Below are 27,977 nucleotides of genomic sequence, written 5' to 3' on the forward strand. Positions count from 1 at the left end.
TTCCTGCTGTTGTTTTATAATCTCTAGAAACTCCACTGCACCTATAAATGGTGTTACAGGAATTCTTCCCAGTTATTTTTAATATAAATTATCTACTGGTACTATCACAACTTTCAGAATTGTTTTGAGAAAGTTTTTCAGGAGCTCTTTAGACTGATTTGCTATTCATCCTCAAATTGCTTTGTGAAGCTTGATAGATAAAACAGACATTTGAGTGTGAATACAATTCCTTGTTTCTTTAAAACTAGAGAGGGAGGAGAAATGTAGCACTAATAACCTTGTTAATACTGAGATTTTTTGAATATAGGTTGAGATCATTTAAATGGAGGCTGTATATACATGACTATACAATTTTCTTGCATTATAATAATTTATAGGCAAACCTTGCATCAGTATTGTCACAGAAGAATTTGGGATAGGGACTGGAATTTGTTTCATATTTATGGTTAGTTTTTTTTATTTCCTTCCCTCAGAAATGAACTGTGAGTTTAAAATAGTCCTCTGTAAACATCAGAATGTGAAGGATTCTTTCTTTGTTTTCTTGTGTTTCAGTTTAACTTTAGTAGAGAAGAAAAAGTGGCGGAATAGTGCTTTCCAGTATGCACAGAACTACTGCTACCAGTCTGAAATACTGTTCTGAGGGGAACACTTAGATATTAACTCTCCATTGTAACCCATACATTTTTATTGGTGTTTTGCATGGAAGCAGTGTAATTATTTTTACTTTAATAATAGTGGGTACAAAAGTGTACATTCCTGAAATAAGAGCTTTCTGCAGGTTGAATGTGTATGGGCAATTACTTCAGTGGGGTGATGATTGCTGGAGATGTCCTTACAGAAATATAAGATGGTTAATAAATAAATCATAGTAGTCAAACTAATATATTTGTCTAATACTGTCACATTTTTTCATTAAACTCATGCTGCTACCATCATGTTACCATTAATGATAATCATTTTCTGCTGATGACTTATTTACATATTTAAAGTTCAATATTACAGTGGATTTATAAAATGGCTGTTTATCTTTCACTGTTTCTTCACTCCTGAGTGTCGGGTTGGTGTTGTATCATGCCTTATGCTGAACTACTCAAGTGCTACCAGTAAGTCAGTGAATTACTAAAATACTGCAGGTAATGCAGTAACTGCCCATATCAACTTCATATACCGTTCTCCCCCCTGTCAGCAATCTCCCCAGGTTAATTGAATTACTCCGGTGAGCAATGCCTTTTTTCATAAGTGAAGACTTGCAGGATTGGATTTTGATTTCATGTTGCTCCTTTTGTATAATCATAAAGCCGGAAAATGCTTTACAGTTAAATCATGCTGACGTGGAAAGATACACCTTGCAGATCTACTTGGAATGTTTTTATCTGTTACTTACTCCCAGTCAAAAGCAGGTTGCAGAGTTTAAATGGAATAGCAATATTAATTGTTTCTGATCTGTTTCACTGCAAAGTCAAATGTTTTAATTTAAATTATCCTGAAAGTGGTACTGCTGAAAGGCAGTAACTAACGGGTGAAGGCAATTACTGGCTTCAGTAATTTCTTCAACTGCCGCGACTGGATCTGCAGGAGTAAATCAATCTATTCTGTGACAGGGAGAATAAAATCAGAAAAGGCAGGAAAAAATTTACATTTTTACCTGCACAATGAAAAGAATGTAGATGAGTTAGTCCAGGTTTATTTGAACCAGATGCTAAACTGGTAGGAGCTAAAATTTTATGAACTAAAAAAATTGTTTTAGAGCTCTGGAACATCTACCTTACAGAAAAGCTACCCTAGATTATCTTTAATTCAGGAAGGGCAGAGCTAGGCAAAGATGAGGCAAAGCAGGAGTTCTGCACCTGGAGTTCAACAGTGTGTTTTTTTTTTTTCTCTGAAAGTTCTCTGAAGGTTGCAGGTACATCAGTGTCTGTGTGTACCTGTAAGTCATCCCATTCTGTCTTGTCATCTTGAAGAAAGGGACTGCTGTATTAGTGTTCCCATGTTAAAGTTCCATCGACTGTTGTCTGACGTTCACCAGACTCCATCTAGATAACTTTTTATTGCCAGTTTAAGTTCCTGTATTAAAAATAGTCAGATTTCTTTGCTGTTGACAAATATTATATAAATTTTTTAGTGCACTACTTAGGAGAATATCAAAACAAGTGTTCTTGGATACCTGTCTCTGAGCAAGAGGTATGAAAAGATCTGTTTCTCAGAGATGGCTGCTTGCAAACGTCTCGCCTACTTTCTTCCTTGAAAATAAAAAAATTGAGGACAGTATATCACATGGTTTAAAGGAAGAGGTTTTCTTAAGGAGCAAAGGAAATGCTGCAATTATTCATGCTGCAAATAAGGATTTTTGTATTTATTTATTCATTCACTCTGATCCAATTCTAAGATTTTTACCTCAGTGTGTAGTCAATAGTTTTAACTGAAGATTTGTGCAAGAAATTTTACGCATTTTTATGAAGGATTGTTAGGTCGAATATCACTTCATAACAGGGTTTTCAAAGAGTTCAGGTTGTTTGCCGTAGGAATCCCATTGGTACTCCTTTCATGTCTCCATCTCTTTATAATATTCTGTAAAGTTTAAAGAATTTTTGTTTCTTTTCCTTTTTCCAGCTACTTTTGGTGTTCTACAGGAATATTCATTAGTCATTCTGGAGATGGACTTGCTGTCTGGAACCTACCTCTTGGCAGTCTTATTAGCCTGTATTGTATTTCAATCTGGCGCCCAGGAGAAGAATTATACTGTGCGGGAAGAACTGCCTGAAAATGTCCTCATTGGCAATCTGCTCAAGGATCTTAACCTAACGCTGGACCCAGATGTGCCCCTTTCCTCACCGCTGCAGTTCAAGCTTGTGTATAAGACTGGGGATGTACCCTTAGTACGAGTGGAGGAGAACACTGGTGAGATATTCACGACTGCAAACCGCATAGACCGAGAGAAGCTGTGCTCTGGCATCTTCACTGAGAATCGCTGCTTTTATGAGGTGGAGGTTGCTGTTTTGCCTGATGAAGTTTTCAGATTGGTCAAGATCAGATTCCTGATAGAGGATATAAATGACAATGCCCCCCTCTTCCCCTCGACAGTTATTAACATCTCTATCCCTGAAAACACAGCAATTAATTCTCGGTATTCTGTCCCATCTGCCATCGATCCGGACATTGGTGTGAATGGAATTCAACATTATGAACTCCTGAAGGTGGGTCTCTTCCATTCTTCTGTGTTACTGTCTACGTTCCTTCTTCCCAGTAATGTGTCCAGTCCTCATCAACCCGTCAGAAATATGAAGCTGTGTACCACGGTAGTGGTGTATTACAGATACCTGTCTTGAAATGTTGATCTATACCTGAGTGTGTTCTAGGGCATTGCATCTTTACTTTGTGGAACGCTGTGTATGTGTGTTTGTCCATGGACCAGTGTGATGAAACATTCATGTCTTCATGAACGCTCCACCAGCATTCAGAGTGGTTGCACGCTCTGCTCTGTCTAACAGTCTTCTTAGACCATTGAGGATGTGTCCTTATTGCTACCAACAGGAGAGGGCCAAGAGCAACAATATTTTGCATTGTATTTATGTCTCCCTCTTGCATGACTTGATTTGAGCAGTAGAATTTAGCCCAGAAGCTCGTGTGCTGTGAGGCTCATCTTTGTACCGGTGAGCTATTTCAGAATGAGTCTGTTTGTCAAAGCAGTTTTGTAATGTTTGGCCAGGCATAATGTCTCGGCAGGAGAAAGTCCTGCATGACTTGAAGGACAGCAGTGCCAACAGCCTGGTAAGAGCAGGTATTTCATGTTCTTGCTGGTTTTTTTCTAAGAAATAAGAGGAGAATCGTGATTAGGGAACAAAACACGTAAACACGTGGTGTGTCAGAGTGTGATTGCTTGCTGAAGGTTTGCTTTCATTTGAGTTTACTGGAGTAGAGAGTTTAGAGCCAGAAGGGAACTTACCCTAAAACTGTTCTGTTATGTGGGAAGTTGACAATATCTTCACTTCCCTTGATTTGGAATACGAAACTATTGGGTAATGGACTGCTCAGCAACCAATCTGACACCCTCATTACTGCCTGGAAGAATAGACTCTATAGGCCAATGCATTGCTTGATAGACTTGATGGCTAATACTTGGTGATATCAGTATTTACTAGCAATTTAATGACAAAACTCTGCCTTATTTTAACTTTTTTTAATTGCTTAGAGCCTGAAGTAGTTGTGGCAGTGTGGGTGCTAACTAGTGACAAAGACATAAATCTCTTTCAGAAAACTGCATAACACTGGACATTTCTGGTTAGCTGTCTAGAAAAAACCCTCACATATGTCTGTCTGCTCTCTCTATAGCCTAGGAATTTAAAACTTCTCAAGAGCTTTCTACAAAGTTTGAGGTCTTTGTACTAGGTCGTATGGAGAGCAGGCAGAGCTACATGTCTGGGTTTTGGGATTTTTTTTAGCTGGCTGACCAGAAGAATCCAGTAGGATGCACTCTTCTTTATTTGGCATTTTAAGTGAGAATTTGGGGAATGAGTAAGAGCATATTAGATAAATAACAGTAGGAGCACAAAATAATAAAAAAGCCAGGGCTCCAGACAAAATGTGTAACGCACAATCTGAAGAGAGAAATGTTAATTAACCTAGCTGATAAATGAGCTGCTTTCTGGGAAAAAAAATAGAAAACAGCAACATCAGGAGTCCCTGGGATTGAGTGAGCAGCAGTTCAGATCGCCACAGTAGCGGTCTTGTTTTGTGAGTTTATTTTTGGACTCTGTGTTCAGAAACAGAATGTAACAGATCAGCAGAACGATAGCATATTCGTATCGCACAAGTGGGAGCTCATCTGAAATACAGGCTATGGCTTTGTACCAAAAGTGCTGTATGATGTAAGGCCTTGTCTGAAGATTTAATATGAGATACAATAGTCTGCCAGAGAGCCAGTTTTCACGAAGAGATGCACAAATAACTTTAACAAATAATAATATGGTATTTGAGTTGGAGAGAACAGAAAGGAAATACAGAGAAAACCAGTTACGTGTTTATTCACGTGCCTCTGGAAAACTGCTTTTGCCCCTTGAAGGAAAGAAAGATGATGAGGGTGAACAGACAGTGGTGTGGACTGAGTGGTCTGAATTCTTGTGCTAGATGTAACACAGCCGAAATGATTTGTGAAGTCATAGCTCTGTAGACAGATCTCCTAAATGAATAATTTGCATTTTTGTTTTGCATGTTTGTTGGTCAGGTGCTTTTTGAGTTAGGTGTGCACGGCCTGTAAGTAAGCCAGCAATTACACATACCCTGGGAAGAACCTGTAAAACCAAGCCGCAGTTTATGACGGACAGATACTGTTCGGAATAGTAATATCCAGATGTTATCCTGTTGGTGGTTATTACAATGTTATACCAAAAGTGATCAGGTAAGAAGAGGGCGAAAAAAGTAGTAGAAATGAAGGGTTCTGGTGAGCAGGCAGGGAATGTGGCATAATCCATCCATCACTGGGGAAGACCAGGGAGATGAAAGAGGAAGGGAAGAATGGTGGTTACTGAGACTTCTTTCCTGGGTAACACTGAAGTACGAGGAGGGAAATGACAGGCGCACAAGGATGATGTGGGGAAGCTGCAGCATACAAAACTGTTGTGCCTTCTGAATAGGATGAGTCTCTGAGCCAAAATGACAGTGTTGTGGGGAATTTTGGGAAGCTCCAGATCTGAAGATGATGGGCAGGGCAGCATACTTGGAGGATGGCAGAGGAGTGGGAGATGATAAGATATGCAAGCCACTTGGTAGAAGCACAAGGCTGATGCTTTAGTATGCTTGCAGCAACAGAGTGAAATGTGTTGCTCTATATTTCAGTGAAAGTAATAGCAAATTGACAAGCTGTGCACTGAAGAGAAAGTTCTTCAGTGATATTTCACTTTTTTAAGAAGTTTAACTAAAATGTGCATATTGTCTGTGTGAAGTCAGGCCAAGTTTGCTAGAAGATAAAGACTTTTTTTTCCACTACAAACTTAGCTGAATAGTTTATAGGTTTTTAACATTTTCAGCAACTCTGTATCTTATTGGGAAGGTATCATTCATGCGTGACGATTTTTCCTCACTGTTTGACACTTACCCTGCTGCCCCTCTCAAAGTGGATAATTAACAATAAAGTCATTTAACTATATGACAGACTTCCATGTTATTTTAATCTCCTGCCTCTTTCTAAATCCATTTAAAATAGAAGAAAACAAAATACTGGGGTGTTATTTTGGGTTCAGAAGGGTTGCAACCTGCGCTAGGTGAAAGTGCTTTAGCAGGAGGGTTGGACTAGATGATCTCCAGATGTCCCTTCCAACCCCCACAGCTCTGTGATTACTTTCAAGTTTCTTAACACAGAATTTGATTTCTTTAATGTAAGAGAGCACTTTAATTACCACACAAATTAGCGTTTAAGTATATTTTTGCCTTTCTGCATTTTCTCAAAATGTACCTCAACAGAAAATAACTTCTTTATGTGTAACTGAATCATGGTACTGCAACTTCAAAGTTTTCCAGGTGTCTGTGATGCAATTCCACACTGTCTGAAAGGCACGGACTGTAAAAAGACAACAATTTTATCTAATCTTCTCATTTCTTCTTGTAAGACTTACTTAGGTGTTATGTGGAGGACAAGTTCTAAAAGATGTTCTGAGGAAAGCAGTGTTTTTATTTATGTATCTTTTTAAGGAATATCCAAAGTATTCAGGTAGCTTTTGAATTGTACCTGTTGTTTCCCTGTTTAGAAGATGAATTGCAGCAATTAAAATAGCACTAGTAAGCAACCAAGAGTTGTTCTGGTAAAAGTTTACAAATATTGAATCTCTTAAAAGTAGTGATGCTTTAACATTACACAAAGTGGTTTTGTTCGTTTGTTTGTTTTTCTCATAGAAAAGAGGGTTTCCGGGAAACAGTCATGCACGGCATCTCTGTTACCTGAAGAAATGCTGTGCATAGCATTAGCAGAGAAACATGGTCTTTTGTGAGATGCTTAAAGCTGACCAAAGGATAGGATGACATTAAAGGTTTAAATGGCAAGTGTTCAACAGTGTTTACTATGAACAAAGCTAGGGGGGAGATCTTGCTAGATATGATCTAAAAATAAAAAGCATTTAGAATGAGAAATAGATTCAAGTCTAGACTGGACAGAAAGATGGCATAACAGTGATAGTAGGAGGTGGTAAAAAGGGCAGCTAAGACAAATAGAAAAGTCGTTCAGAAAAAGAAATGGTCAGATGAAAAAAAAAGATTTTGTCTCAGTTGAGATAACTACTTGAAGTGTAAACTGGGAATGACAGGGAAAAATAGATGGGCATTTGTAAATGGAAGTAGTATGTTAACTCAGTAGGATGCAAGAGCAAATGTTAAGTTGAACTGTTAACAAGTGGTGGTGTCTGATTAAGGATGAATGTACAAACAGTGGTGTTCTGGTTTAACCCTGGTAGGCAGTGGAGCCTCCAGGCCTGTCATAGTTTAACCCCAACAGGCAGCTGAGCCTCGCACAGCCGCTCGCTCACTGCACCCCAGTGGGATGGGGGAGAGAATCCGAAGAGTGAGAAAATGTGTAGGTTGAGATGTAGGCGGCTTAATAGGTAAAGCAAAAGTCACACTTGCAAGCAAAGTAAGACAAGGAATTAATTTACCCCAGCCCATGGGAAGGCAGGTGTTCAGCCATCCCCAGGAAAGCCGAGCTCCATCATGTGTAATGGTGACTTGGGAGGACAACCACCACCTCTTGAAATGTCCCTCCCTTTCCTTCTCTTCCTCCTCCTCTTCCCAGCCAGCAAGATGTCATATGGTCTGAAATATCCCTTTGGTCAGTTGGGGTCAGCTGTCCTGCCTGTGTCCCTGCCCCCAGCTTCTTGTGCACTCCCTGCCTGCTCGCTGGTGGGGTGGAGTGAGGAGCAGAAGGGGCCTTGACTCTAACTCTGCTCAGCAGTAACGAAAACATCCCTGTGTTATCAATGCTGTTTTCAGCACAGATCCGAAGCACAGCCCATACAAATCCAATTAACTCTATCCGAGCCAAAACCTATCACAAGATCTTGTTCACCTCTTCAGGGCATTCACGTTGCTTACATACTGATGTAAGATATACCTGGTGTCTGGCAATACCACCACTGTTAAAAATACTTACGTGCTGTTGTTGATTATGCTCTTTCAGTACCCTTATATTGGAGTTGAAGGCGGGCTACGATTTAGTATAACCTGGTTAATATACTTAGAATTTACAGGTGTCACAGGCCCCTACTTTGACTGTGAAGATTTTAGTGTGAAGCATTTCTTTGTTCTCTTCAATATTAAAAGGGGAACTGTTTCAGAGCAGGTTTTGAATAGAACTCCAGCTTGAGCACTGTAGTGGAGAGTACATCTGTACTTCCAAAGGAGTCATATAAAAGTGTTTTTAAATTTTTTTTATCAATTATTTAGCATTTCTTGTCAACTAGGTATACTGTGTACAATAGATGTTGCATAGGTGCCACAATACCCAGTTAGCAGTAGACTAGAGAGAAAGCATAACTCTGCTCTTAAAGGAGCAGAGCCTCTTCTGTGAGCTAATCCTGTATGCCAATAGTTTGTTGCTTTAATCTGTCACAGTTTTGGGGAAAATTAGACTGGTGTTACTGTTACAGTTCCATTACTCTTACCTATTACAGTAATTTTCCCATATTTACTTATGATCAGAAGCAGTTGGTGCATTCCTTCTAGAATAATACAATAATCTTTTTTAGCTGTCAGTTCATACCTCTGGAATCTGACAAAATAGATTCTTACTCAGTCTCACAACATGTCAGTCTTGCCTCTGAGGAGGGTTACCTCTTGCTACTGTAGATCATCTCTTGTGATGTCTTTCAATAGAAGCTTTCCCTTGCTTCTGGATACAGTTTATCAATTCCATGACCCATGGAAGAGGGAGATCACAATTCTTCATCATATTTCAAGCTTGCTCTTGCAGCTGGGTTATGTCTGAGACTCAGGGTAGTTCTGGGTCAGGTAACTCATGTCACTGTTTGTGAAAATCCAGAATGGAAGGAGATGTGTTTTATGTAAAATAAAAACTGGTGAGGTAGTTAAATCAAAATGATAGAGTGAGCCTAGATTTGTGGTTATATCAGAGCCAGAAAGTTTCATTAATGAAATCATTGATGATAACCATATTGTAAGCAGTGATACGAATTTGTTAGGCAAAACCACTAACAGTGGAGGAGGACTGTTTGTGGTTTAATGGTGCACCAATACTGAGTGGTTCAGTACGTGGAAGGAAAGGAAGAAAGCACCGTTAATGCCCCTGCAGACTCAGTGCACAGTGACACGGACCTGCGTTTTCTTAACACGGGTGTTCACCACATCAGCTTCACTGTCCCAAGCATCAGCTGCTCGAACATCTCATTTCTGTCCAAGTTTATGCTTTCGTTCCTTGAAGCAGAAGCTGAAGCAGCAACCCTCGCTTTTAATGTCAAAGCGTGTTCGAATGAGGGAGAATCCTACAGCCAATCATACTCAAATTAACGTGGATGATTCTTCTGTGTTGGCTTCAGCAGCATGAAAGGACAATGAAATGGTATATTGGCCCTTTCAGATAGGTCACCAAAAGCCTGGGGTGGTTGTTATCAACATCTGCCTTCTGTGAAAAAACTGCCAAGATAGAGCTTTTTCTACGTGTAAACAGACATTTATTAATATTGTCAGATCTTACTGAATATTGCAGTTAGATGCTAATAAGATTAGGTAAATTCCAACTTCATTATCAAAAATCCTTTGTAAATTTTTGGTAACCCACTAGTAGCAAAGTATTTTTGAACTAATTTCTTTTTTATTGTAATTGTGTAAGGAGCATATGGCTGAATTGTAAAAAAAGGCTATTCAAGATTCCAAGAATTTTCGTTTTACAGACTTCTATATACTCAGGAGAATACATGAATCAGGACATTTCTTGACTTCCTGATAAGACAAGGACAACAGCTTTTCAGGTTTTATTTGTTATTGGAGAAAAGCTCTTTGGTCAGTGATGTTTCAGGATTCACTGACAAATCAGTTACACTTCAGGTAGCAATAGTACTTAGTACCTGAGAAGTAATGATTTGGTTAAAACAAATCCTAGATTTGATAGTGCTTATATACAAGGTGAAAATAACGTTCACGTTTAAAAAAAAAAAAACATTTGAGTGGTGTATTTTTTGAATTTTTGGTCATAGTTATTCTTGCCTGCCGGCCCCCCACCACCCCAAGATGTAGCCTAGACGAAGATCTTGAGTTTCTGCTTGAATGAGGGGATGGCTTGTTTTCCTTGCTTCACAGGCTCTAAATTGAGTTAGCATAGGGATTTTAACTGGCATAACTTTGCAGTACAGGTTAACTTCCACCTTCATTGTAATGGCTCACATGAACTATACTTCATATATTTGTGGAACAGTACTGTGTCATTTTTCTCATTTCATGTGCCAGCATAGATGGGGAAGATAATAGATTTAGTGAACTCAAAAATAGATTTAGGAATTTTTTTCCACTGGAGCTGCGCTCCAGTCAAGCTCTAAGGTCAACCTCTAGTGCCTGTAACTTAATAAATATGGAGAGTTGGACATGTTGTGTTTCTAAGGTAACTTCTAGCTGCCCTTTAGTAGAGAGAGGGTTTCTAGGACAGACAGGCTGTCTTTTGAATGATGCTGAGTACTCTTTTTCTGAAGTCCACAGTGGCAGTGAGGAACAGGTCAGAACTGAAACACCTTTCCCTTTCTCTACCACTGCTGGGAGATCAGTTCTTTTGTTTAATGTTTTAATATAGCTTCAGTTTTTTCACATGGTTGTTTCTCCTTGTCTTTTTCTTTGAAACATGGATAGTGACCATCCGAAGTGACAAGAATCTCAGCAGTCCCTTGAAGGTCTACAAATACTACTTTCGGAGATGGCCAACTTTGCAAACAGATGTTGTTCATAAAACTTACTTTATTTCCTTTAATATGCATTTGTGGAGGTTGAAGTGCCAATGCTGATTTCTGTTAAATCTCGATGCACCTACCTTCCAAGTAATTCAGGAGTTTTTATTGTTTCCTTTATTCTACGTGTGAAGTAGTGAAGTGCTGCACAACCAGGTTGGATTTGAAAGTTATTCTTCAGCTATAGGGAAGTTCAGGTGGTAGTAAAAAGGCTCAATTCTCTGGAAAATTGAGCCTTGCAGAGTCTAAAACTATTCCAAATATGTAGCACTTCCCACTGAATATATGGTTTATTTAATGTTGTTCTTAGTACTGTTGTGTAGAGTTCCAGATGCTGACTATGTAAAGTTTTGACTGGAGAAAGAGGTTTTTCTTATTCCAGAAACCTGATATCAGTCAGTTTTAAGTTGACACAACAGTTCAAGTTAACTTCATTAAGTCTCCTTTATTCTAGAAAGCAGTTCTTAAAAAGTAACTGTGTTTTCAGAAGTTACTGATTTTCCTTTTAGGCTCTGGGCTGATAGTTACAATGTGGCCTGACAACAGCTTTGGTTTTGAACTTTTTATGCAACAATCTCCTCCCTCTGTGTTTCTGTCTTGGTGTTACGTGGATACCAACCTAACTTACTCAGCAAAATTTTTATGCCGGTACCTTTCCGTAAAATAAAGCTGTAGGGAGCCTTTCCAGTGAAGATTTGGCAGTAAGTGTTTTGAGAAATGCTTTAAAGAACACAGTAAATTTTTTAGGACAGGATATATTTAGGTAACCCTTTATGTTGTTTGTGAGAGAAAAGAGGGAAAACTCTGTTGTTATTGCAAGTTTTGAAAGTTCTTAATGTTAAATAAATTCTAATATCAAAGATGTGCAGAATTCTCTTGTTACCAGTTCTCTTACGATATAAAAGATATGTTGCGGTAACAAGGAATAGAATAGAATAGAGAGTTTAGGTGAAAAGTAACTGGCTCCCTACCACCATTTCTCGTGCCTCAGTCAGATAGTTTCGGGCTTGTGGATAACATGGCATGAGCTGAAATTAGTTATAAAACGAGATACAGAAACTTGCGGGATGCTTATGAGTGCTAAGTTACATCCTTTAATCTTGACAAGCTCACCTGTAAATATATGAAAGGGACAAAGAACTTTCATTTTGATCTTATCTTCTATTTAATTACAGGGGAACTTGGAAAGTGAACTGAGGGAGAAATACTTGTGGTTAGAATTCTTATTCCTTGTATTTGTCATTATCTTTGAACATCTAGTGGAAGTTATTTACTTCTCGCTGTTTTCCAATCACCTGAGCAACTTAAGGAATTTCAAAAAAATAAAATCTCTTCCCTGTACATGGCTTTCTTACCTCAAAATCAGTTTACATTCATCACTCATGGCTTGGCTTCGCGGACGAAGATTTGAGAAGGGCTTTCCCCACGCTTACTGCAAGCACACTGACGGCTGAAAAGGCCAATGGGGGATAGGCAAGACCGGTTGCAAAGAGCACACTGGCAGGTCTCCTTGGGTGGTATAGTCGAGGCACGGCTCTTTCTGCACCGTCTTTTCTCCTTGAGACTGATTCTATGCGTGCTCTCAAAGGAGACAGTGACGTTATGTATGGTGTGTCTCCAAACCTCCCGACTGGAGGCCAGGGTGGACCACTGATGGTGGTCAATATGGCCAAGGCTGAGGTATCATTTCAGGGAGTCCTTGTATCTCCTCTTTGGAGCTCTTCTCCTGCGGCAGCCCGTAGCGAGTTCACCGTAGAACATAATCTTAGGGAGGCAGTGATCCGCCATCCTGGAGATGTGCCCTGCCCAGCGCAGCTGCGTTTTCAGCAGCATGGCCTCAATACTGGTGACCTCTGCCTGTTCAAGGACAGCGACATTAGTCACATAGTCAGTCCAGTGGATGTTTAGGATTGTACGGAGGCAGCGCTGATGGAAATGTTTGAGGAGTTGCAGGTGGTGGCGGTAGATGACCCATGATTCAGACTCATATAGAAGAGTAGACAGTACAGTGTCTCTGCAGACACTGATCTTTGTACTTTTCTTCAGGTGTTTATTGCACCAGACTCTTTTATGGGGTTTTCTGAAAGCTCTGTTTGCCTTTGCTGTTCTGTTGTCTATCTCTTTGTCGATTGTGGCATCTGAGGAGATGATGATGCTACCCAGATAGCTGAACTGCTGACTGAAAGTTTACATTGCCATTGCAGCATAATGCTGCTGTCATTATTTTATGATGTAGTTCAATATCCACCTTCTTACAAAGGCCCCCCCACACCCTTACCCACTTTTCTTACTATCTGAAATATTGAAGTGTATGACCCTCATGAGAAGGTGGTAGAATAAAATTACTGCTCAGTAGTGATTTGTCCAGAGAGATCTGGACAGGTAAGTGGTCATCTATGAACACTTTTGAAAAACTTGCTGGGCCTGATTTTTAAAGGGGAAAATATCTGTTTTGCATTCTTACAGCTGTGAGTGTCTCTAAGAAGAGAAAACTCTACCACTGACTGGTGGTAGTGAGTGAAGAGTCAAGGTAATTGCTGCTTGTTGGTTGATACAGGGCTCCTTTAGGGTGGTTTATGGCATTATTACTGTAAAACTGTCAGGTTCCATTATCCTGACATCCCTTTGGGGGACTGACTGAAGACTGGAGGAGAAAGTCTTGCTTCCAGGCACAGTAAGTTCAGTGAGGGACAAGTTGGTGTATCTTTTTTCGTTGAAGGCTCTGATTTTCACACTAGCTGTCATGAAACAATAACATAGAACTTAGCATGTCTCTGTGTGGGAAGGATGATAGACTCAAGCTGCAAGGCACAAATCTGTCAAATGAAGATCCTCACTGCATCTATCTTACATGAATATTATCTTTTGCCGATGTCTGGACAGATCAGTATGGTAGTTAACACAGATGTGGTGATGCTTTCTGAGCACAACAGACTAAAGGATTTGTGTACATATTGCTCTTGAAACCAAGTACAGAGACAACACTGAGAGATCAGTATCTTAAAAACATTGAGTAAAAGCTTCAGTTTCATTCATGTGGAAAGAAATCACCAATTACACCATTTATAATGCTCTCAACAGTAAACCACAATAAAAGTGGTAAGAAAACCCCCATGTATCTCAATAGAGCTACAGTCGGGTTTGCATATACGCATGATATTGGAGCTGTAAACAGACAGCATCAAGTAAAGTTACCAAAAATGTGTTGCATTCTTAGACAGTTCCATTGAAGGAGCCTCATGTGTATTGACAAGTGCAGTGTTTACTGTACAGTGGTGATGTAACGCATCTCAGAGACACATTCGTAGACTAATATTAAATGTCATCTTTGAAATCAGTTAACTCAGGTTCAACTGATTTTCCAAACTTGGTTTTATTTTTCATGAATACTTAAAAAATCTTTGTAGGTTCCCAAAATTTCTAATTTCTAGAAAGTGTAAAATGTATGGCAGATATAGAGGTTTTCATGTGTCATTTGTGTGTTACAAGTTTTAAAATGAATTTATTTGGTAACTGAACTTTCTGAAGGACTTTGAAGGTTTCCCATACGCAGTGGTATACAGAAAACTTATTTTGCCCTTTTCTGTAGGTTTAGGTGCAGGTGATGGTTACCTGGAGGATAGGTTTTCTTAGCTGTTCTTATCTGCTTTTGGATAACTGTGTCTTATGAGCTACTTGGAGGAGAGAAGCACAGCAGTGTTACTGGCTCAGAATAAGTCTAGCTTAAGAGAATTTGAGACTTGAGAGAGTTTATGAAGCACAAGACTGTAGGCAGTTAAAAATACTTCAAAAAGTGCTGAAGGATCATTGAAGATGAATTTGTTTGATTTTTTCCACCAGTTAATTGCAAAAATTACTGGCTAAACATTTTATAAGTGCAGACAAATAATAAAATTCTCTAGGAGGATCTCCCTGAAAGTTAAAACTGAAACCATGGCTGAGTTTTACTTGGTCAAGACTTGATTTCAATAGAAGCTGCCCTGAGTCTGGAACTTTCCCTTATGTTATACTTGCTGTAATATCCTGCCCAGTTCCAGAGCATAAGAAACTATTATTTTTATTTGATTTGACTGTATTTGCTCCTTTCTACAAGATGCAAGCAGAAAGACAACAGTTTAATTGGGTTTCGCTACAGAGGATACAGCTGTTACACCTGAATGTAGATTTCTTGTATACAAGTATGTCATGACTTAGAAAATTGAGTTAGGCTAGCAAAAATGTACACGTCTCAATGTATTTCACACTCTTCCTAGAGGCTATATTAAAAAAAAAGTTAAAAATTGTAAATTGAAATTTTACCTTTTACAGCTCTTGTTAGCTTTCCTCTTGACAGTCTGATATCGAAATTCAGTCTCTGAAAACTCAGTACCTTCGCAGTCTGGAATGACATAAATACATCAGTACTTTTGAGGAGTAAATGTTTTTATCAATTATAAAAGCAGCTCCTGATCGTGATTTAACCTCTTTGTACAGTTTTTAAAATCAGAACAATTTTGAAAATTGTATCTAGAAATTAAGCCCAAATTTGCCACCGAAGTACTCAGGTGAAGAGGGCAACATGACCGCATGCTCTCCTAATGTAAGGCATCAAAAGCGTCTTAATACAAAGTAAAGAAAAGTGTAAGGGTGGAGGAATGATGAGTGTAGCAGATGCTAAGTTTGCATGACTTGATGATGATTTTCAGACAACTTGCAAGAATTTCAGGGCCTCAGATTTCAGGCTGTGTTCCCATTTTCTGTTGGTTTGATGCTTCCCTAGCCTGGGTGTCGTTCCAACAAGACAGCAGCTGTTTGCTACCAAATATAGCTAGCAGGACTCGGTGATCTTGATGCCATCCAACAAGTGGTGTATAAGCCTGCTCTGAACTCTGTCATGACACCTGGTTTCTTTGTGTGTTGTTCCTGTGCTGCTGAAAATTTTTTTGCATACATCAGGGCCCCCCAAAATACTTGGGGATCAAATATGGCTTTCATGTTTCTGGCTGTTACCTTCCCTAGATCTAACAAATCTGAAAGAGTGCTAACAAGTTGCCTCTTCTAAGAGCTTTTTTCAGATGCAGTAGAAGAAATAATTGTGGCTTAGACTATGTGTATATTTAGCAATTTTATATATGGGATATCTTTTATCTGGCAGCTTGCTAACAAATTACACTCCACCAATAACCTTTACTACTGCCTCGAAATCTACAATATTTTAAAGACTTTGTGTTTTGTATGTCACAAAGGAGAAAGGTAGGAGCCTTTTCAAAATACCCTGAGGGTTCACTGACATTTTTGTATTCAGTGTCGGTATCTATGACTACAGATGTTTCTATTTGGCTTCTACTTTATCTTTAAAGAATGATCTGATGTAGGTTTCTGAATTTTAGATGATTTATTAATTGTTAGGGAAACTGACTTTGGTTTTCTCCTTGATATAGTAGTCATCACCAATGTCTCCAACAGGATTTTTAATTATTTTGGTAATTTTCTTAGTTAAAAGTTTCTCACTGAACTTGTTCGCTACTAAATCAGAACCTTATTAGTAAAGGCAGCAAGAGTGATCCCCATCCAAGCATGAAACATAGTATGTTTAGAGACCGTTATTTTTTTGACCAAATTAAAAATAATTACTGCAAGATCTAGAGGAAAACTCACTAGTCGTACTTTATTGCTGGATAGAATGTACAAGTTCTTTGGATCCATAGTTATTCTAGTTTCAAAATAACGTTGAGGATCAGTTTTTGTTTGCTTCTTTTAGGTGTTGTGATGGATGCAGCAGCACATTTTTTGCTTGTATTTCAGATGACTATTGTGAGAAACCCTGAAATAGGTTTCCAGTAGACTGCATGGCATGCAAATCTGAAATTTATCCCAATTATTATTAATAAAAATTCCAAGCTAGTACTGACTAGTTGTCTTTTTCACATACACACACAAGATAATAAAAACTACAAATTTTCAAAATGTTCAGTAAAGAAAAGAAAAAATAAAGTGGAATGGTAATATTCACAAAACTTTCAGATTTTCCTTTTGTCCAGCTCACCTTTTCCATCACCTCTGTTTTGGGAAGTTTTTAAGAGTTTCTTTAGGAGAACTAGTTTCAGTTTTTCCTGATTTTAGTTGTTAAAAAGTATACCATTAAAATATTAAAGAAGCTTTTACAATAATAATGTGTTCTTGATTTTAATTTTGCTTTTAGCGTTCTAAGAGTGGATGTTAGTGATAGAGAGATTTAAATAATCTGAACAGTTCCTCCTCCAGACACACTATACGTATATTTTTCTTCCTTTCAAGAGGAAGTACAGGGAGGAGAAAGAAGGAAAGTAAAAATTACGTTGTTTTAGCTCTCCAAGAACACATTTAAATTGAGTGTCAACCATGGATCATGGCACTTCACTGCCTTGGTATGGTTATTTTTATTCCTGAAAGAAAAGTTTATACAAAGTCATTTATATTCTCTAGTGCGGAAATATAATTGATCTGAACATTGAATTCCCATAGAGCATTTGAAGCTGGGACATATAGCAAAAAGCATTTCAGACAATTTTAAAGAAACAAAAAGAAATGTTGGTAAAAGGAACGGAATCTGAGTCATCAGCTGTCAGTATTGAAATACATTTTTCTAACATATGTAATTGCCAGCTCTATTAATGGGATGTGTATTATTGCATTGGTTACGGCTGATGTTCCAAAGTCAAATAATCGTAGTTTTTCCTCCTTGCTTTATCAAGCAAATTGACATTTTCTGTTGGTTTTCTTCTTTTTCTTTCGAGGCAGGATGTTCCTCTGTGCTTTTCAGAATGGGATATTACATGGCTTTTTCACTTCAAGATTACTTTTTCCTCTTCATTTTAACCCCAGCCATATAATTTTCAATCTTATTTCCATTAGGGACTTCTCAGACTTACTTGTAGCACATTTATAGGCATAAACAAAGTAGCAGCTGCTGGTTTGTTCCTCCAGTTTCCCATGTAACCGTAAAAATATTTTTCTGGCAGTTATATATTAGTATTTTCCATGGGTGAATTGACCTTTGTGTGGAAAGCCACTACAAAGGGTGAATACCATAATTTGAAACTCTGTCTTGCAAATAGACCATAAGAGGTTGATAGAACTTCCCTGTTTTCCATCAGTGTTGCACATCCTTTATTGTTTCACATAAATGAAATGTTCCTCTGAGATGAATAGCCGAGATACTTGCTATGCTCATAAAGTATCAGATCATGAATCAGGTCCTCAAGTTTACGGATTCCCTAGTTCTCTCTAAGATTTTACATTAACTTTTTTTTTTTTTAACTTCTGAAGTAATCCAGTATTTGTCTCTTTCTCCTAAAAGATTGTCACTGGAATAATTTAAACCTTCAGTTTCCAGCATCATCTGGAGTTGAATGCCCAACTGGACCTTTGACAAAGTTAAAGAACAAAAGTTGTTACCGTGTGTTTTAATGTCTGATTCTGATGGTTTTACTATTTTATTCTGATTTTGAAGTGCATGGTGTAAAGATTGATAACCTTTACTATACACCTTCACATATATATCTTAGCTGGACGATTGTCTTTTCAGTCTTCCCTTGTCTCTGTTTTCGAAGTCTCAGATAGTTATCAGTGTCAGCCCAGTCATTTCTGCTAAGTGCTAAGCAGTGACAGCCGCAGACGCTGTGGACAGCTACAGAATCTATTTTGCTTTCAGGGTTGCTTGAAAAGAGTGGGGTCCTAGAACACAGGAGTGGGAGCATTTCAGTCAGAGTGAAGGGGAAGGTAAGCATAAAATACTCTTCAGAGAGTCTGAATAAAAAAAAAAAAGGGACACAGACCATTCCAATGGTCTTTCCTCTAGTATGGTGGGTGGCAGGATGATCATTTACTGTGTTTGTGATTTCTATAAAAGATCGGTTTTATCATCGTTCTTTCTACTAACTTTTGGTGGGAATGAAAGTGTTTTGTTAATTAGAGCAGTGCTGTATGAGGAGCGGGGGTGTCTTCTCTCGGACTGCCTAGGCAGCTTTCTGAAAGGGAACAATTGACTGGAAATCCTGTTCTTGTTCTGTAATGCTGTCTAAAGCAATAGTGTTTGTGCTTTTGGGGTGTTTTCTGTAACACACATTCTCTACTCCGATGATGTGGTCTTTGAGGGTCACTGAACTGTGTGATTTGGGTTACTGTGGTCTTGTTACTGGCCTGCAGAGTGGTTGCAAATGAGTCACTTCTGCTTTCGTGTCTTGGTTTCCTTCTAGCAAAGTGATGTGTATGATGCTGTCTTGACCTGAGAATAGCCTTGCTGGATGAAAATGGGTTTCATCTGCTTTGCATCCTGTCTCTGGCACTTGGTATTAGATACTTAGGAGAGACCGAATGAACAACACAAGCACATTTTCCAAAGCTATTCCTGAGCTTCCATCAGTCTGTGGCTGACAGATTTCTTTTCTAGATGTGGTGGTTCTGATATTCTTATCTGGGTTTTATTCATACGTGCAGTTTCTCACATTGGGTTTTGAACCTATTTTTTAAAAATTGCAAATTGTAAAATTTCATCATTCAGAACATGGGCAAAGTTTAAGCAGTTACATATGAAGAGCGCTTATTTTAGCTTCTGCTTCCATCAGGCTGCTGATGACAATCTTATACTATGAAAATAGCCCTGTCTTTGAAATGTGTTTTGCATTCAGGGATAAATGAATTAAACTTCATTTTAAAAAATGTGTATAGTTTTTCATAGGCTGATGGAGGAGATCAGAAACTGTGCAAATACATGTTTCACAAGTAAGCATGCCCATTGTTTAAGATTAAATAGAAATCAAACTAATTTTGATCATATTTAAAGTGTATATATGCTAGAGCCTAAGACGAGAAGGCCAGAGATACAAGAAGAATTTATTCTGCTACCCAGTGGCAGAAAACTTTGTATGACTACTCAAGGAATAAGGTTTTCTGCTAAGTTTTCCTGTGCTAAGGAACTAGAAGAAGAGTCAAGGCTCTATAGGAAGTAAATTTACCTTTGTGGAATTAAAAGTTGAGGGGGTTAGATGCCTCCATATTAATGATTAGCTTTGATAATAACTTTAAAATTATTTGATATATGAGCATATCATTCAGTGTTCCTTTTGGTTGCAAATCTCTCTCCCGGGCTTGAAACCTTTTGCATTAAGTAATGTGTGTATGTAGAAATCATATATAACATTCACAGGGCTAGAAGAAATGGTAAAACTACCAGTTTCCTCACTGCTGTTGTAATGTTCAAATAATATTAGAGTTTTTATAAATAGGAGTGAAGTCTTTCAGAAACTATTTTGAATATTGGTTTGAAGTGCAGCCACCTATTTGTCGCAACGTAGCATATGCTACAGGCTACCAAGTTTCATGAGCCAGGTAACAAGAAAATCACTTTTTGTTACTCCTCGCCTCTAACAAAGACCTAATTTAACAGTTATGTGCAGTGGACTCTTTTTTGCTCGATTTTTTTTTTTCTTTGTATACTAGTTGGTGGAACAAGTTTATCCATCACAAGAGGTTTTAAGGTCATAACTTTGTGATGAATTTGTGATATGATTTGCATTTAATATACTCAGTATCACTATAAATCCAAAGATGCAAGTTCATGCTATAGCACTGTGTGCTACCTGGCTCCGAAATCACTGAAAACTAGAGCGATACTTTAATATGTGTATTGCTGTGGAATGATTGGCTGGCTTTTCCTGATGGGTGGCTGTTGGAACTAATCAGATTGTGCCTAAGAGCATCATAAAGAAAAACTTCAATAATGCTTAGCACTCTTGGAAGCTCCGTCCTTTCAGTTGTCACACTCACTTTAACTTATTTAATCTGGGTGTGCAGTTTGGTTAAAAGCCACAATGCTGAATCTGAAAACAGATTTTGTTTAATTTCACAGTGGGTTACTCCACACACATCCATAGCAGGCTTGCCTGTCGTGGTAACAGTCAAGTTAGTTGAGGGTGGAAGTAGAGTTTTTACTCTGTAGGTAGATGGTGTAACAGATTTAGCAACCAGTTTCATAGTGTCACCTTTGGATTTTGAGAGTGTAAACAATTTTGAGAGTTAAAACAATTGAAACAACTACACAACTGAAAACTTTGTTTTGTTTTGTTTTGTTGTAGTGAGCAGTCCTGCAAATTTCTGTGAACAAATTGACTTGACTCTTTCTTGGAGAGTACTTGTTTTGTCTTGTTTCAGTCTCTGTGAATTTAATGTCTAATGACAGATGTAGTGGTTGGTAGAATGTCCCAGGCATGTTTTAAAAATAGTAATGTGCCTAACCAAAATGTTGAATTCAAAATCAGCTGCTCGTTTAACTCACTGCTTCATAAGCAAAAGAAATTGAATTCTTGTTCATAGCTTAATAATTGTTTATAGCAATTAATAACTGTTAATAATGGCTTGAGATGTGTTTTGTTTCCCATGCTGATGGTCAGTTGTCCAGTTGGCAGACATAAGTTTGTGCGTTTTGCTGCCTTTTAGATTTTAATAGTTTTGGTTTGGTAGGTTCAGTTGTTTACATCACATTTTTAGAATATGAAGGCTAAACTTCACATTGAATCATTCAGAGCACGTTATCATCCCCAGCGGGTGCTTCCTTACAAGCGTTTTCCTAATTCTGGCCTGTGTGTGGCTGAACGATGCTGGCGGTTAGCAAGTGTCTCAGAGCAAGATTAATTCTACGGGCCTTGTGATGGTTCTTTAACCCGAGGTTATTATCGTAGTGGAGCAGTTTTGAAGAATCTAGGGAAAGTTCTCAATTCTTGTTTGCCACACTGACACCTTGGTGGTTGAAATCATGTTGGTTGCCCCAAAGCTGTTGATATTTTCTACTAAGGAAGAGGCTGCAGGTCCAATTTCTGGGTGCATATTATGAAGTTTTATAGAACCACAGTGTGTTTGCTATTATTTCAAAACATCTGCTTTGGGACAGTGATTGAATTAATGTCAGGAAAGAACTTTGAGTGGATCCAGAGCGGGGAAAGCTTGCCTGGCTTGGATTGCACAAGCGTTACTGGGCAGAAATGGCTGCAGCTATCTTGGCTTGATTTGGTTTTTCTGGAGTAGTACAGCCTGTGTGAGGTCAGGCATATTGCTCAATAACACTGCAGAGCTTTTGTTTATTCTGGAGTTAGCTTTCCTGTGGAGAGAAACCCTGTTGTTCACTTTACTGCTAAGATTAACCACTCCATGCAGTTTGTCCCATGAATTGTGGGAGAGCTTGTCTCAGCCTCAGAGGGTGGGTCGTTCACAGTGTATTGGAGGATAAATGTTACCTCGTGGGACTGAGCTAGATCTTTGCAACAGGAGATAGAACCATAAACCACAATAAACCAACATTTAAGCACAAAACCCATCAGCTTCAGAAGGTACATATAGTATATATGTTTTGGGTTTTTTTCACATTTTTTCATGCTGGAGGAACTCCCTCTGCCCATTAACCAAAATTTATAGTGTATATTCAAGACTAAACAGCTACTAGAGAATAGAAACAGTAAACAAAAACTAAACAGAAAAGCTGGAATGGAATGATGAGTGTTTGGTGCTTCACCTATAAACATGCCATTCTGATATTCTTAATTTTATTTTCTTTCTTGCAAATCAATTTTCATCACTGATTTTTAAGTCTGAGAAATAGCACAAGTGTATTCAATTAGAGTCCAATTGGAATTTTATTTTTGCTTTTTGAAACAAATATATTCTTGAAAATAACTACTTCAGTGCGTATCAAATATGCTTTAAAGATTTTTGATCCCAACCAACTCGCAGGGAAGCTGTTTTTATGAATATAACTTGTTAACTAGAATGTCAGGACAGTTCATATACTAGAACTTTCAAAATACACAGGAAGCATGAAATTTCTTTTCAAAATTGACTTTCAGAGGCAAGTTACTTCCCTACAGCAAGGAAATGTATCTTGATTTTATTCTACTGATTCAGATAAATAGGAGTGAGTAAAACTGGAGGAGAAAGAAGACGAGTTGTCTTTTTGAAAAATCTAGCACCAGAAAATACATTTTTGGTTTCTCTCCCACATTCCCTAATCAACATGGTAAAAAGACTTTTATTTAATGAGCTTTAGAACTCGGTCTCTCTAGATCTATTTTTAGTACTTACTGTCACTCTGTACATCTTCCCAGCAACTGCCTCTGATTTATTACTCGGAAACCGCAGTATTATTTATTATCTACCAGTGCACGGGGAAGTGTCATCTTGTGCTTACACACGTCACATACTTTTACAGTTTAATATGGTAATTCCACTGTTACTTTCACAGAGTAACACAAAAAGGGTAAATTTTCACTATTTGGAAAAGCAGACTTAATGTCTTTCAAAAGCAAAAATGATTGTGTGGTAGTTAATTGTCCCTCACAAATTTTCTCTTGAGGTTTTACAAAACCCTGCAAAGAGGGAGATTTTCAGAAAGGCTTCCTATCATCTTAGTTCCAGCAGTACTGGCGACAGGCTTACCATTCCTGAAGCCTGGTTGTGAAAGCTAGGGGAGGTCTGCTTGAAGTCGGAGACGTGAATTCTATTATATGAGGTGTTTTCATTCAGTTTTACGTTTGTCTCCATGAATTGTGAATTTTCTGCATGAAGGCATTGTATTTTTTTAATGTCAAAATTCATAAAGCAGTGATACGCGCACATTTAAGTATGGTCTTTGCACGTGAAAAAATGTCTGTGTTGCGTAAATCCAGAGAACATGTTATATTACTCGTTTCTTTCTTTGTGTTTCTGGATGCTGGGATCCCTGGAAAGAAAGGGTGGACATGAGCAAGATTCTTATGTTCAAATGAAAGTTTTGACAGCTTGCTTTTTCCTGAAAGCATAAACAAAGAGAAGATAAAGTGGTTTTGCTACCACCTGAACTTTAGTATAAAAGGGCCTCAGATCAAATAAGATTATCTTGCTAAGTAACTTCTTGGAAAAACTACAGCATTAGAGGTTAGTGTATGGATTTGTCTTAATGAAGATGCCATACATTTAAAGAAACCACGCACCTTGGCTGAATTTTTTTGAAGTGTGTATAAGAGGGAGTGAGATAATAACAATACATTAATTTAATGAACTTGGGTTTGCAAATATTTGCTCTCCTTTGTAACAAAGGTCTTCTGTCTATTTTATTTTTGTTTTTCCGTTTGTTATGAGTCAAATCCATATGTATCCACCTCCCCAGTTCCTACTGAAATTACTGAAAGCTAAGGATTCTGGACAGTCTCTGCTTTAGGGTAAAGGAATTTTCAGAAACATCTCAGTTGTTTCTATTTTCTAGTATACAAGTGACTGTCAGGTTTAATCTCCTTCTGCCTGAAAGTGCTGATCTGGTTATAGAGCAGGTAGTGAATAGGAGGGCATTACGGGTTCACACTGCTCCAACACCCAGTCAGCATTCATCCGAGAGCTCTAAAATGTGCGATTAGGAGCCTGAGATACCTTGTTTGGCTGTTGAAGCGAAATGAGATTGTGATTTAGGAGCTGTTCTGAACAGCAATAGAGAACTGTTAGCTGTTACCTCCAAAAGCAGAGTGATGCATTAGAGAATTACACCACTAAAACATGTACTCATTTCTTTCTCTTTTTTAGAGATACTCGCTGTGTTCCCGTTGCTGTTCTCAACCAAGAAACTAAGCCAATATGTAATTGACACACATATACAATGCAAATATCACATTTCACTTGTTAAATAATGGTTGCCTAATATAAATACTAATCTTTTTCTTCATCATCTATCTGTAGTATGACTCCAAAGACAGAACAAGCTGAAGGACAAGTCAGGTATCTGGAGCTTATCTAGCTTTAGAAGCATAAGAATTCAGAGCAAAACTCAAACGTATTTAATACCTTAATCTGAACTCCTTAAGGTGTGTTGAAAATGTAGGCTTTTTTCCTGTTCCACGGGATGTCTGCGAATATTCCTGAACAGCTATAATGGGGGAGATTAAGAGAGAAGTTTGCTTCTCTAATTGTTTTACCTCAGCTGTTGACCATTACTGTTTTGAGAAGAGTGTCTCCAAATGAAATAACTGTTTAAGTTTTAAATTCTAAAGTTTAGTTTCTCAAGTCATGGTCTAAAGTTTATTTTAAAACAGAATTGGTCATTCAGAAGTGGCTGCTTCTTTCAGACAATCTAGACACCTTGGACAATTGGTAAAATGTCTCTGTACTTGAGTTTCCCATCTTTAGAAAATGGTGCAGCTGGTTATATAGCAGGAGTACTGTGAGGATAAATTCCTTTGTTTTGTGGTGCAGCTGCATATTTTGCTGAAGTAAATAACTGTATGTGTAGGGCACATTGTGCAAGACTAGTCAAGTGACAGCCTGGTTCCTGCTGCCATGTTTTTGTAAGCGGTTATATTGTTTACTTTATATCATGTTACTGCAGTAATGTGGATACACCATTACTCCTACCCTAGTTGGTAAGGCCATGTGAAATGAATTTTTGTGAAGTCTTGGGTGTTTTGTTTTGGGTCTAAAATTGTAATCTGTGGTTTGAAAAGGAAGTTCGATTTCCTTAAAATTTCAAATAACATTTCTCAGACCAGAGATGTAATTAGGGAAGAGAGTTACTATTGGAACCTGGTGCTGTCTTCAAAACGTTAAGTGTGTGTATTGCTACTTTCCAGTTCTCCATGTTCTCTTCATTGTAAAGCTTGTTGATTGAAATATGAACACATATCAGGTATGGAATTTCAGGCTTGCTTTAAGTGTAGGCTGGAGAAATTAGGGCAGAAAAAAAGTGTATTGAAAATGTACTATTCACTGTCTCTAATTTTTTCTCCTTAACGGAGATGAATATGATCCAATAAATACGCTCTGAGAATTGGATGCCAGGAACTGAGGAGGAAACAAAAATATTCCTTCTTAGAAAAAAATATCTATCTGTCTTTTATCTATCCATACTAGAAAATAAAGCGGACAGTGTTCAGAATATGACAGGATTGAAAGGAACTCTTTACAGAAGGGAACAAATAATCCAAAGGGATTAAGGAGGCTTAAGCGATGTAATTGTAGAACTGTTTCAGTCTTTTTGTAGTAACATTAAATTCAAGTTTCAAGGAAGTAATTTCATGTTTAGGAATACCTTCTAGCCATTTTCTGTTCCCCAGAAAGTCTGTATTAAATGCGTTGATAATCTGCTTCTTCATTCCATATTATACTTTTTACTGTTTCTTGCCAGCATGAAATGGTTCATTATTATCCTTTCGTTCTAATGATCCCATCTACTGCATTTTGCTTTCGGTCTGCTTCTGAAGACAAGTAAGGTTTGGTGTGTGGTTGTACATATGGAAAGGAAAGCTCTGGCAGTGCTTTATATTTATAGAAGCTCTTTTATCATTGGAGGTGGAAAAATAGCAAGTTATGATACAGACATTGCAAATAAATGATGCCTTAATTTTTATGTAGATATGGAGCTACTTAGGATTTTGAATGCACAGAATTTACTTTAGGTCCATGGTTGACTGGAAGCTTCCAAGTCGTGCTTTTACTATGGACTTGAACGTGTTATTTCAGTTTACTCAGAGCTAAACTTTGCCTTGCTTCGAAGGGAACCACGTGAAACTGTGATACTGGCAGAAAACCATAACATGAACAAAACTCGTAGGGATCTTGGCCTACAGATCGGAAGTCTGTAGTCATTTTGATGCAGAGCTAGTATTTAATATACATAAGCTACTTCACATCTGAGTTTTGCATTATAAAAATTTGAACTTTGTAATTTTATTTTTTCCTTTGAGGTACTGTCACTCGTCGGTATTAATAACACCGCACTTCAAGTAACTTTGTGTGATGGGATGAGGGTAGTGGCGGTGCAGACTTTAAACAGGACAGCCGTCCAGCAAATTTCGGTCTTTTAGAATGTGTGAACATGAATTACACACTGTGTAATAGCAGTCGAGGGACCTTTATTAGAGCTGCATCACTTACTGTACTGTAGATCTGAGTGTACTAATATGCACTTATTATAGGAAGTTACATCCCTTACTGTCTGTCATATAGAATATTTTGTGTTCAAGACTTTAGCTTGGCTTTGGAAATTTGCATTGTCACATCCAAATTATCATGTTTGAAAGAAAAATGCAAGTTTAATTTTCCGGTTTTATTCAAAATGCTGTCCACCGTTATAAGTGTTGTCTGGTGTTCTGCAGTAGGATTGAAATTGTGTTGCTCTCCTCTTTGCTGATGTGACACTACGGTTACAGAGCAGTTCCGTGTCCTGACAAAAGCAGACAGGGAGACAGTGGCTGGGACCTAGCTTGCAGTTTTGTAGGACACCTGCAAAGGTTTTTTGTGTTGCTACACCTGAAATAACTAGCAGTTAACAAACATGTATTATTTCCTGTACTTTCTGAAAAGATTTTAGGGTCCTTTGGACAAAAGATTACATTTCAGTTAGAGGTTTTATTAACTAATTATTTGAATGAATTACTGAATTATTTTCTAACAGGATGCTAATCTTTTTTTCCTTCCTTTGTTCTCTTCTTAACATTTTGTTCATTTTATTTCCCAATCTTGTTGATTTGGCCTACTAGAATTTAGTCAATCTAAAACTGGCTATTTTAGGTATTAAGCAGAGTAAGATTTTTAGATGGAATAAAATCAGCTGATTTTAAGAGGGTTGTTAACACGTAGTAAATGTACACTTCTAGCTTGTTGCAGTCTTCATTGAAATGAGTTCCTGTAGAATATTAGTGAAGGTTTATTATGTGCTTGTTGTCTAGCCCTTGACTTTTGTTTAAGATTCAGTTGTGCTAAAGACATACATCCTATAATGTGTTCGTCATTTACAGTGTGTGAAGATGAGTATTGATAGTAAGTAAAGGCCGAAGTTGTAGACCCAAAATGAGCTGTCTTTGCTCCTGTGTCTTCCGCTAAAGGTTCAGAATATCCTTCCTGAATGAAGATGGAGGGCAGTGTGGATTTTCTCTATCAGTTAACAAAGTATAGTTATTATATATGATTATGTAATTTATAAATGTTTTAAGGAATAATCACTAATATACTGTCTTAATTTCTGAGAGTTTTGAATCACAAGCAGTTGTTTTTATGTGGTTATTTCGCATACTATTCTTC

The 27,977-nt window shown here is 37.9% G+C and overlaps 1 protein-coding gene across 1 annotated transcript in view; it reads left to right on the forward strand.

The window, feature by feature from the left end:
* The first annotated feature begins 2,612 nt into the window (after positions 1-2,612).
* The window catches only part of LOC104493949 (protocadherin-11 X-linked-like), a 37,930-nt gene continuing 12,565 nt past the window's right edge, over positions 2,613-27,977 (forward strand). Inside the window, exon 1 of the mRNA XM_010136718.1 lies at positions 2,613-3,194. Coding sequence (XP_010135020.1) covers positions 2,655-3,194 — 540 coding nt within the window. The 5' untranslated portion in view covers positions 2,613-2,654. The remainder of the gene's footprint in view (positions 3,195-27,977) is intronic.

This window comes from Buceros rhinoceros, unplaced genomic scaffold (genome assembly GCF_000710305.1).
Source record: "Buceros rhinoceros silvestris isolate BGI_N320 unplaced genomic scaffold, ASM71030v1 scaffold5015, whole genome shotgun sequence".
NCBI lineage: Eukaryota > Metazoa > Chordata > Aves > Bucerotiformes > Bucerotidae > Buceros > Buceros rhinoceros.